The 11,996-nt window shown below is 38.7% G+C and overlaps 3 protein-coding genes across 5 annotated transcripts in view; 1 reads left to right on the top strand and 2 right to left on the bottom strand.

Annotated features, from left to right (window-relative positions):
- LOC105556592 (opsin, ultraviolet-sensitive-like) overlaps nt 1–5,201 on the top strand; it is a 7,713-nt gene extending 2,512 nt beyond the window's left edge. Inside the window, exon 3 of one of the 3 annotated variants that reach the window (XM_012003686.1) lies at nt 5,014–5,201. In XM_012003686.1, coding sequence (XP_011859076.1) covers nt 5,014–5,083 — 70 coding nt within the window. In that variant the 3' untranslated portion in view covers nt 5,084–5,201. Of the gene's footprint in view, nt 1–907; nt 957–2,142; nt 2,200–5,013 lie in introns of those variants that run through there. The other 2 variants (XM_012003688.1, XM_012003687.1) reach the window with 2 other exon arrangements.
- Nucleotides 5,202–6,089: 888 nt separating this feature from the next.
- LOC105556594 (uncharacterized protein K02A2.6-like) lies at nt 6,090–6,821 on the bottom strand. The gene has a single exon (XM_012003690.1). The coding sequence runs from the start codon at nt 6,819–6,821 to the stop codon at nt 6,090–6,092; it is 732 nt and encodes a 243-aa protein (XP_011859080.1).
- A 3,397-nt stretch (nt 6,822–10,218) lies between these two features.
- On the bottom strand, nt 10,219–11,438 carry LOC105556593. Its single transcript, XM_012003689.1, has 2 exons — nt 11,342–11,438; nt 10,219–11,294 (listed from the first exon to the last, which is right to left on the bottom strand). Exons 1-2 carry the CDS (start codon nt 11,436–11,438, stop codon nt 10,219–10,221), a joined length of 1,173 nt encoding a protein of 390 aa, XP_011859079.1.
- Nucleotides 11,439–11,996: the final 558 nt, after the last annotated feature.

The raw sequence follows: 11,996 nt of genomic DNA, 5'->3' as shown, positions 1-11,996 counted from the left end.
CCCTCTCTCTCTCAAATTGAACTTAAAACAATACAAATTTTAAAATCAAATCTTAAATTATTTAGATTGTGTTTGAGTTGCAAGATTTGAGAGTTTAGTAGAACTGATGAATCTGTTAGAATTAATTTTAAGTTAACAATGAATCAAATCAAAATAATTTTTTTATTTGCAGTGATTAGTTTCACTACAATTTTTCTTAATGTACTTGATTTTTTTACACAATCAAAGTGATTAAATAAACGAATTGTTAACTTTGTTTAAATTTTATTATTTCATATTTGAAACTTGATTACTTTTACGCTATTTAAACAATTCCATATATATTTTTCATTCTTGTGTTTTAAATAGATTAAATATAAATGTAATATGTATTCAGTTACATTTTAAATAGAAATGTAACTGAATACATATTACATTTATATTACACATATGTATATGTAGAATGCAGCAAAAGAGTATGCAAAATTGGGAAAATTTTGTGTTAAAAAACTAATTATCATGAACATGACATAGATATGACATATAAGGTAAAATATGAAGAAATTTAACTAAAATCAAGTATTCAAATGAGTGAATTCTGGTTAAAAAGCAAAAAATAAAAGATAGGTCTGGTTAGTCTAATGGCGGCAATGTCCATTTACCACTCATAAGGCTCATTTTGTCAATAGAATTTAATGAATGGCCCTTTACAAATACTGAAGCTTTACCAATTATAATACATGAATACAAAGTGTATCTAGTTTATACAATTTCATAAAATAGATGATTAGTGATTGGCAGTTTTATCAATTTTTATTATTTCTTTGTTGTTATCAATGTCCATTTCTACATAATCTTCATCAGAATCAGCAATATCCTATGAGAAAATTGAAAAGTTTGAAGTGATTACTTTGCAAACTCTGTAAAGAGCTTTTCAGAGTAGAAGACTGATAACAGTGTGATGAAACATGAAGACTAGAGACCAGGAGGTTTAACTGCTCAACTTATGTGGATAAATGCGTCAAATTTTGAACTCAACAGTGATTGTTGCCGCAGTACAAGATCCTAATAAATATGTTACTTTAATTCCAAGTACCGCTTTCACGCACACGGTATGTGTATGTGTGTATGTGCGTGCGCGCGCGCGCACGTGTGTGTATGTGTGTGTAATATAATATATTCTAGAAAATTGATAACTTTTACAATATTTAGCTTATTATATCTTGTTAACTGTTTGTCGGAGAAAAAAGTAGTACAGGGCTTTTTTTACTTGATTTGGTCTCAGGAATATGCTGCTGCAATAGTACTCCAATTATGGAAAATTTTTGTGTTTTGTAATATCCACAAAATTTGCATACACAAAAATTTTCAATAATTGGAGCACTATTGCAACAGCGTATTCCGGAGACAAAATCAAGTAAAAAAATCTTGTACTACTTTTTCCTCTGACAAACAGTTATCGAGATATCATGAGCTAAATATCGAAAAAGTTATCAATTTTCTCTTGAATATCTCAAAAATAGCGTATCCTCATTACCTCCTTATGAAATCGGGGTACAACAAAGTATTAGGCAAATAAAGAAATGTTTTAGACAAAAGTTATTCATATTAATTAGTAGAATAAAATAGTATATTAAACAATAGAGGTTTCTATTTAAGATTTCAAAGTTATCCCCCGTCCTACCTCTAGGGGGGGGGGGGGTGGTACGCGGCTAACTTTTGCGGGATGGAATTGCCCCCTCAAAAATATTGAAGGGTTTATTTGGAATATTTTTTCGTACAATACTTATTTTTCCAGATAATTTTCAATAACAAGTTAAAAGAACTCACCCTGTATATTGCCAAGATATGACCGTATGAGTGGCAATAGACACTACCACACAATCTATTGAATCTATTTTTTGGTTTTTAATCAGGATTCACTCATTTGCAATTAACATAAATACGATTTTGATTAAATTTCTTCAACTTTTACCATATACTATGTCTGTGCGTGGAGTTTCATGACAATTGGTTTTGTATCACAGTTTTCTTAATTTTATATGTATATAAGTCAGGGGAACATGTCGAAATTAACATTAAAGCATAATATTTAAAAGTGCACATAATTTAAAAGGAATAGAAATCAAAATCAAGTTTAATTTCTTAAATTTATTATTACAGGATTTGGTAAAAACAGTCATAAAACATGAAACTGAAAGGGGTTCTTAAAGCCGTCTGTATTATAAATTTTACTTTTATATTAAAGTAAGACTTACTTTTATATTAAAGCAGAATTTTTATATTAAATAAGTGAAGTTATATGATATGATGCAGACAGAAAAACCTGAGAGCGGCCATGTCATCAGCGTTTTACTTGATACAGTTTCAGGAGACTGTTTTGCACGCCCTTACACCTAGTTTTACTTTTGGAACCATTTCTTTATGTACATATTTTCTGACGCTGCCGATAAAATTTCCACTTGGTACGAGTCTGTGTTATGCATTCTAACATCTAATTTTTAAATTTACATTGTCTACATGAAAAAAGTTGATGTAAACATCATGTAGATAATTTATATTAATGTAATTTTGCTGTAATTTTGAAATTTACAGCATAATTCTGAAAAATAGATGTAGTACAAACATGTATAAAGTGAAGACTTTATCGGCAGTACCAGAAAATACATTACAAAATAGTTTCAAAAGTAAAAATGGGTATAAGCCCACACAGCACAAAGCTCCGATTAAGCTCCTAGGAAGTTCATTTCGCTGAGTTCCCAGGGAGTTTATAAAATTCGACAAAATAAACTTCCAGGGAGTTCATTTCGCTGAGCTCCCGGGAAGCTTACAAAATTCGATAAAACAAGCTTCCAGCGAGTTAGTACTAGTACCACTCACTGCCGCGACGTGGCGACTGCACTTTAGTCTTTCTCGTAAGTAAAATCCTCCCATATTAGTATAAGAGGCGAGCCGATATAATTCGATAGCGAGTTATCTGGATCATGGCACAACTTTAATGACCTAAATACATTTTTGATGACTATACCCACACAGCGCGGAGAAATCCTGGGGAGCTAATAAAATTTTTCATAAACTTTATTTGAACTTTAAACGAACTCGCACGTAGTGGCACGTAGCTCCCTGGGAGCTTCATTTAAGCTCGCAGAGAGTTTTTAGAACATGTTTTCTGAACTCCCTGCGAGCTTAAATGAAGCTCCTCGGGGGCTCCTATGTCCGCTTTTGAGAGCTCCCTGGGAGCCTCATTTAAACTCCCTGCGAGCTTAAATAAAGCTCCCAGAGAGCTCTCAAAAGCGGACATAGGAGCTCTCAGAAGGGTCCGTGCGAGTTCATTTGAAGTTCAAGTGAAGTTTATGACCAATTTTAAGAGCTCCCCGGGAGCTCCCCGGGAGTTCCCCGTGCTGTGTGGGAGGGTACGCAAAACAGTTTCCTGAAATGGTATTAAATAAAATGCCGGTGTGGCCACTCTCAGGTTTCATGCAGAACCTGACAACAAAAGTGTAATTAAACAAATTTTTCTTTAAAATTATGCAGTGTCTATGAAAAAGATATAGCGTCCACTCATGAGAAAACGTCAAAGAATATTACTATACCGTTAAAACATTAACTTTAAAAGTTTGTGGAAAAATGTCTGTTAAAGTAGATGCCTGTATGCAGAATGATGCAAAGTTGACACAAAAAATAGCTTTCTATATTTCTAAACTCACAATCAGTGTTTTTAATATAAAAATGTTCTACTGTGCAGTCTGCACCCTATGAAACCTGTATAAGGAGACTGAACTAGGCTTGATTATGTCACCAAATGTGGGCCGACATTATTGCAAAATATTGAATCAAAATGTTGCCACTTTAAGCGCTGGCATTGGATAAAGGGGTTAAGGATTCGCCCATGAGTTTACCGATCTTGATCTTATACTGACTCGTAGATACAGCGTATAACTGTTGTTTTTTGGGGGTCAATTTCTTGAACTTACAAAAATTACAAGCGATTTTCTGCGTTGAGTTACACCAGTTACAGATAAGTGAAGAAAGTCAAAAATTTCCCAATTAGGTTAGGTAAAAACGTCCACGCCACTCAGCATTCCAAGCGGAACTCTCACGAAAGCTTCATGCATATAACAACCACATGGTACACATGAATACAAATCGAGTTGTCTGTTGACAGCGCTCCCAGTGATTCTTTTTGGAACGAATAAGTCTGAAAAATGTCGGTCCACTCTGATTACGGGAGTTCGGTCTGCTTATACAGGCTTTATGCTACACCCTGTCCTAGTATGTACGAGGGCTGTTTGATAAGTTAGTGACTTTAAAGTAAAAGAATTTTTTTACCAAAATTCGATTTATTTTTTAATACACTACTCAAAACAAAACAGGGAACACTTTTTATACCCTAAAAATTGGGCTATTTTCAAACCAGTGAAACTCAGCGAAAAATCATCGTAGACTCAAAACTAAAAAAGTATTTTAAAGCTTGAAGTTTCAACTTTAAAACCCTGTCAACGATTTATTTAAGTATGTTCATCTTCCTCGTTCATCATTTTTCAAGAAAATACATGGTTCGCTTCAAAGTCATGTAACTCTGTCAAAAAAAATCGTAAAAAAATTTAAAAAAAGCATTTTGTAGGTAAAATGTTGTAAATTGTGGAACTTGTATCGAATTTGCCGAGAGCATTTTTTTTATCGAGCTGCAATGTGTCAAATATACGTAATTTTAAGGAACAAAACAAGGTATTCTTTTTTAAAGCACAGAACGAGGAAGATGAACATACTTAAATAAATCGGTGACAGGGTTTTAAAGTTGAAACTTCAAGCTTTAAAATGCTTTTTTAGTTTTGAGTCTACGATGATTTTTCGCTGAGTTTCAATGGTTTGAAAATAGCCCAATTTTTAGAGTATGAAAAGTGTTCCCTATTTTTTTTGAGTAGTGTATAATCTCATTTTATCTCGATTATACATTCTGCCCAACGGTTTTCCAACTTCTTTAAGCTTAAAAAAAAGATTTCTTAAATTCTGTAAAATAGGCGTTTGTTTCAGTGATGATCTCCTCATTCAATGCAAATCTTTTTCCACCGAGCCATTTCTTCATATTTGGAAAGAGAAATAAGTCGCAAGGGGCCAAATCTGGGGAATATGATGGATGTGATTTTGTTTTTGATCAATTGTGATCAAACGCGGCACTCATCTTGCCGATAGCTTTCTCATGTCCAAATGTTTATGAAAGATATTAAAAACACGTTTATCTGAGATGTTTACCCGATAATTGTCCAACACAATATCCATGGATTTTATTAACTCTTCTTTCAGTTGTGACTTTTTCAAACGTCCCAGTCGCTCAGCATCATTTATGCTTATACGACCACAATGAAATTCAGTCAACCACTTGTAAACCATTCCATGCGATGGAGCAGTGTTTCTATAATACTTTTTAGCTTTTCTTCAGTTTCCTTAATGGTTTTTCCACGCAAAAAGTAATGTTTTATCAGCACACTGAATTAACTTTTCTCCAATTTAGCAATAGAATACAAAGTTATCCACTTTAGAATGCTGTGACAAAAAAACCCCGCACTAATTATATAGGAAATTGGATCTCGGTTAAATTGGCTAGTTTTCACATATGTTGTAGCTTATGACCTGCTGAACATAAAATATAATGGGCTCAAACTTAAATAATGGCTAGTTACTGAGCTACAGCCCGTAGTCAAACATAGAAAATTTGGGCTCCGCAGGTCTTGTTTGGAAATACTTTGAAACATATTAGGAAAAAATGTTTCAGACAAAAGTTGTGTGGTTCGATGGGAGACATAAGACGATGCCATTAATTGATCATGGAGTGACGTCACTCAATGCGTGACTCCACCTCTCACTACCGCGTCCTAGGAGATATAAACAAATAAACTGTAGTGTATCGGGAGGCTAGGAGTTCGCGAAATAAAGTCACTCCTCTCTAATCGTCAACAGCACTCGTCTATTCCAGATCGTACAACAGACTACTCGATAGTTCACGCGTCCGGGTTGGCTATCCCCCGATCCATGCGAGAGTCACTCGCTCGTCGCGTGGTCCTTACGTATTTGCATGCTCCCCCCGTTCGCACATACGATTCGCTTGTATATCACAACTCTTCCCCTTTTTGTTTAAGTTGTTGTATCCGCGCCGAACGACGCAAGGTCGGTTTATCCGTACAATTGATCAATTGATCAATGTGCCTCTTTTGTATCCGACCTTGGTCGTTTTTAACGATATATGTGGATGGCGATACAGGCTTGACTACCTCGCCGTGAACGCGCTTCAGTTCTCTGGCCCTGAAGTTGTCGATCATCACCTCGTCTCCGGCGTTTAGGCTAATCTTCCTACTTCCCTGTCTCGCCACTATCTGCGCTCGCTGGCGAGTTTCCACCGTTTGTGCGGTGTTGGGTCTTAATATATCAAAACGTGTCCGCGGTTCACGCTTGTACATCATGTACGCGGGACTCATGCCTGTGGTGCAGTGCGGAACGCTGCGATAGTCGAATAAGAACCTGTTCACCGCCGCCCCCAGCGACTCTCCCCCTTTGACAATTTTCTCGACTTTACTTTTGAACGTTTGTACAAAATTTTCCGCCGCGCCGTTTGTGGCTGGGTGGTACGGGGGCGAAAAACTGTGATATACTCCGTTGGTTTTCAGGAAATTTTCAAAACGCTCGCTTCGAAATTGCGGACTGCCGTCCGTTACACAGTGTAATGGGAGCCCATAGCGAATGAACAGCTTTTTAAACTCCTCGATGAGTTTGTCTGCCTTCGTATTTCGTTTGAAATTAATAACTTCTGGCCATTTGCTATGCGCATCCAGTACAATTAAGTACATGTTTCCGAAGAATGGACCAGCAAAATCGCAATGTATGCGGCTCCATGTGTGTGACGGCCACGGCCATGTAGTGAGCGGCGTGTGTGCCGGTTTCTTCCTTTCTATCAAGCATATTTTGCACCCCTTTACGAAATTCTCTATCTCACTGTCAATAGCCGGCCACTAGACATACGAGCGCGCGAACATCTTGATCTTAACTACGCCCAAGTGCGAGGCATGTAACTCCTTTAAGACAGTTTTACGCATTGATTCCGGTATACATGCTTTCACGCCTCAGAACAGGCATTCCTTTTCTACTACTAATTCGAATCTTTTCTTATGATATATTTTTTCTTCGTTCGATAATTTATCATGGCTCGGCCATTCATTTTTTATGAATCTGATTACATTACTTATTGTCTTGTCCATTTTACTTTCTTTTGCTAACATTTTGGAATCAAACGCAGTTGAGCCTTCTTCGAAGTAATGTACATTAGAAAATTCCGTATCGCAGGTGTCTGTGTCGTCGTTTACCGGCAGTCTTGAAAGCGCGTCGCAGTTCGCGTTTGCTTCTGATTTGATATGCTCAATTTTATACTTAAACCCCGACAGAAAATAGGCCCATCTCTGTAGCCTGTTATCCGCCGTGACGGGTATACCCTTTCTAGGCCCGAGAATCAGTTGTAGTGGCTTATTATCTGTACGCAGTATTATCTCCCTTCCAAAAACAAATTGGTAAAATCGCTTAAATCCAAAAACAATTGCCATAGCCTCTTTATCTATTATTGCTCTTTTTAATTCATTTTTCGGAATTTTTTTCGATGCGTATACTATTGGTCTCTCCGACCCGTCTTTATATCTGTGTGACAAAATTGCAGATATCCCGTGATCCGACGCGTCGCACGCCAATACAACTTCTTCTTTCGGGTCAAAATTCGATAATATTCGAGGTGAAATTAATTCATTTTTCACCCATTCGAACGCTCTTTCGTGTGCCTTGTTCCATTTGAACTCTTTTACCTCTAATAAGTCGTACAGTGGTTTCATATTGGCCGATCGATTTTGCAAGAATCTTGGATAAAAATTTACTAGCCCTAAGAATGAAGCTAATTCTCTCGCGTTTGTTGGTCGTGGTGCGTTCACCATTGCATTTACTTTAGATAGCGCTTTATGGAGTTCATTTTTGTTCATTACAAATCCGAGTACTTCTATTTTCTCTTCCATAAATTTACATTTACTTAGGTTTAACCGCAAATTGCACTCTTGCAGTCTACTGCATACCTTTTCTAAATTTGCCCTATGTTCGCTTTCCGTTTTCCCTGTTACATAAATGTTATCTAGATACGCGATGGTACCGTCTATGCCTTGTAAGCATTCGTCCATTTTCCTTTGTACGTCTGCAGGTGCAGGAGAAATACCTTCCGGAATGTTTGTATATTGAAAAAGACCTTTGTGTGTCACAATCGTTAGTAGCTTCCTGCATTCTTCCGCGACTGGGAATTGCATGTAAGCGTGCTTCAAATCAAGTTCCGAAAAGTATTTTCCCCCCTGCAGTTTCGCAAAAATGTCGTCTATTGTATGTAATGGGTATTTGTCGATAATAATGAATGGATTTAAGGTTAGCTTAAAGTACCCACAAACTCGGATATTTCCGTTGCTTTTGAATATCGGTACGATCGGCGTGGCCCATTCGCTCGCTTCTACCGGCTTCAAATGACCTAAGGAAACTAGTCTCTCTAATTCTTTCTCTATCATTGGTTTAATAGCATGTGCCACATGTCTACATTTTAATGCTACGGGTCGCGCTTTATCCGACAAGTGTATTCTAGTTGTACTCTTATTATACAGTCCCGGCGTATCGCTGAATAACTGGCTATATTTACTCGTTATAAGACCTGACAACTCTTCCGTCTCTACTTTATTTACGTCGCTTTCGTGATCCGTAGGCAAGGCTAACGGCCATAGCCCGAAAATATTGAGCCATTGCCTGCCTACTAACGGCGGCCCCGTTTCCGGCAAAACAAAGCATTCCAACACTCTCGACTTATTATTTAGTTCTACTTTTAAATTTGTGAGTTTGCCCAACGATTTTAATTGGATTCCTCCGTATGCTTTTAACTATGCATCGGGTTTCGAAAGTTTTAAATTTTGAAAATGTTCTCTGTACGTTCTCTCCCAGGCAGCAACGTCACGTGATTTTCACGTCGATAAGTAGTGATTAGTGGTCCTCGACGTCATATACCCAATAACTGACGTTTAAGATACGTTAATATTCTAACGTAATAATAACGTAAATTTAAAGACGTTTATAATACGTTTATAATACGCGGGCGCGCGAGCGCCAGCTTCTGAGTAGTTCGCCGACCGCCGCTAGGCCGCGCATGGTGGCGGCCAAAAACTCGGAAGCAAAATCCAGTCTCGTAGGGTATAAAAGGAGGCCCGCGTGGAAGCCAGGGCAAGTATTCCAGTGGGTTAACCCCTTTATACCCTTTTATATCCTACGAGACTGGATTTTGCTTCCAAGTTTTTGGCTGAACAGTATTATAGTTCTGAGTACAGAATCTGGCGCACGCGCGCGCGTCGCGCAGTGCCGATTGCCATTTTGTGCCGGATAAATTACATATCAGCAATAAATAAATGTAAAATGAATATGTACTATATATTTTTTATTTTTTCTAAAATATTAAAATGACGTCTTTCTTACGTCAAAATAGAGTAAAAAGGTTATAATAACACGTCATTTTCACGTTTCGTTATGACGTCTGTGGGCTGTGACTTATTCCCGTAATTTTTACGTTATTATTACGTACTCATAAAAGGATAAATGACGTTACGACTGACCAAAAATTAACGTGAAAATCACGTGACGTTGCTGCCTGGGCTCTGATACTACCGTTGTAAAAGTTCCCGTGTCAACTTCTACTAATAATTTCTGTTTATTGATGATAATATCTATAAGCATGGGTTTTGCGCTTGCACTTTCTCGCTTTAATTCCGCGACTTTATTTATAAAATTATGCGCTCGCTTATACGAAATCGCGCCGGTACCCTCCCAAGTAGAACAAGTTAATCACAAAAACGTCAATGTGTCATTAAAATGACGAATTTTACGTCATAAAATGATCAACATCAAGATTTACTTCGCAATGACTGACTAATGACCATGATATTCGTGACGTGTATAATAATATATTATTACAGATTACATGATCAGTCATATATTATGTTTGTCTTATATTACTTCGATTTATTTTTGATGTATAATACTTAATTAACTTACGAGATTAGCTTTACAACATTTCGATGTCTTAATGATGTCACAAATAGGTGCTCTCGGTGGGCCATTTTGACGTCACCATGATGCATAAAAAATGATCGAAAAATGATGTCATCTTGATGTTTTCATGACCAATATGTTCTACTTGGGCTGTTTCTCGTCCTCATACGATACGTTGAAGAATTCCTCCTGATGTGATGCTGTCCGGTCCTCGTCTCTCTCGCTGTCCCCTCTGCTCATCGGAAACCAATTCACATCGCTTTTGCCCTGACGTGCTCCCGACTCCGTTGTGCGGCACGCTCTTGCTAGATGGCCCCTTTTCCCGCACTTATTACACGTGTAGTCCCGGAACCGGCACTCTCTGCTCACGTGATTCGCCTTTCCGCAGCAATAACACTCCAGCCCCTGCTTCGATGATGGTCGACGTTGGAATTTGTTGCTTGCTTTCTCGCGTTCTGCCGTGTCGTGTTTGTTTAGAGATCTTCCATCCTTGTAATTACGGCCTCTTCCTCTGCCGCCTCGTTGCCCCTTCGACTGCTGCTCGCGGCGAATCGAATATACGTCTGCCTTCTGATGCTTGTTCTCTAAGGTGCCTAACGATGCTGCGGCGTTTTTCACCGCTGATTCGTGCGCTATTGCCGTTTTTAGTGCTTTATCATAATCCAGGCTCTCGTCCTCGAACAACTTTACCCGAATCTCCGTGTCTTTGATGCCGCACACCAGCTGGTCCCGCAGCGCGGTTTTTAAGTTGTCGAAGTTGCAGTGTAGCGATAATTTCTTCAGTCTCGCTGCATACTCTGCTATCGATTCGTTTGCTTCTTGTCTAGCCCGGTGGAAATTGCATCGTTCCATGGCTTCGGACGGCTTTGGCTTAAAATGCGCAGTCACCGTTTTCACTACGTCTTCGAACTTCTTGTCTGCTACTCTTTCGGGCGCTACTAGCTGCTTTATCAGTTTGAACGCCTCTTGGTCCACCCGCGTCATTAGCGTAGCCACTTTCCTTTTATCATCCTGGATACCCTTTTCTAAGATGTAAAACTCTAACTGTTCGATAAACATCTCCCAGTCGTCGCGTTCGAGCGCAAACTGTAGCTTCGCGCCGTCTCCCGACATTCCGCTGCCCGTATCCGAGCCTTCGTTCGTCTCTCCCGACTCGAACGGTTCCCCTTCGGCTCCAGTATTAGCTGCACCGGTATTATCCTCTTCGCTCTTTGTGGCTAACCCCTTGATTGCTTTTCTCAATCTTTCACGCAGGACCTCGTACCTCTCGCCTTCCTCTTAATGCCCCTGACTTCGAGCTCGCCAATAATTTGTAGCTTGCTTAGATTTTGAATCCAGCCTGTTTTATTGGCGTCCGACATTCGATAGCTGTGCTCGCCTCGCGATACGCGTAATGCTCCAGTCTTATCCCATCCTCGTCGCCAATTGTAGTGTATCGGGAGGCTAGGAGTTCGCGAAATAAAGTCACTCCTCTCTAATCGTCAACAGCACTCGTCTATACCAGATCGTACAACAGACTACTCGATAGTTCACGCGTCCGGGTTGGCTATCCCCCGATCCATGCGAGAGTCACTCGCTCGTCGCGTGGTCCTTACGTATTCGCATGCTCCCCCCGTTCGCACATACGATTCGCTTGTATATCACATAAACCATTTTGCATGCCTGCCGGTCTGGCCTTCCGCTCCTTGTGTGTTCATTTGGTCAGACGTTTTTATCAATTACGCGATAACTATTGCTAATTTTGTAAAACAGTACATGACTTTTCTTTTCAGTTTAACCAATCTACCGTAATTTTTAGTTGGCTACTAACGAATCTGACACACTGTATATACATTTCATAATTATATATTTTTAAGTATCTATTTGAGTGTCAAAAAAAATAATAATTTGTTCAAGATTAGAATATTCGGTAAATGTGC

Source organism: Vollenhovia emeryi, unplaced genomic scaffold (genome assembly GCF_000949405.1).
Source record: "Vollenhovia emeryi isolate VEMERY1.0 unplaced genomic scaffold, V.emery_V1.0 DF939910.1, whole genome shotgun sequence".
NCBI classification, from domain to species: domain Eukaryota; kingdom Metazoa; phylum Arthropoda; class Insecta; order Hymenoptera; family Formicidae; genus Vollenhovia; species Vollenhovia emeryi.
The sequence above is the reverse complement of the archived record's forward strand: the minus strand, read 5'-3'. Positions and strand labels throughout refer to the sequence as shown.

What these genes read in the sequence shown, in the direction of transcription:
- LOC105556594 (XM_012003690.1), bottom strand. Translation starts at nt 6,821, where the DNA reads ATGTACTTAATTGTACTGGATGCGCATAGCAAATGGCCAGAAGTTATT.
- LOC105556593 (XM_012003689.1), bottom strand. Translation starts at nt 11,438, where the DNA reads ATGTCGGACGCCAATAAAACAGGCTGGATTCAAAATCTAAGCAAGCTA. An exon ending in CATTAAGAGGAAGGCGAGAG is followed by an intron (nt 11,295 to 11,341) that starts GTACGAGGTCCT and finishes TCAAGGGGTTAG; the next exon opens with CCACAAAGAGCGAAGAGGAT.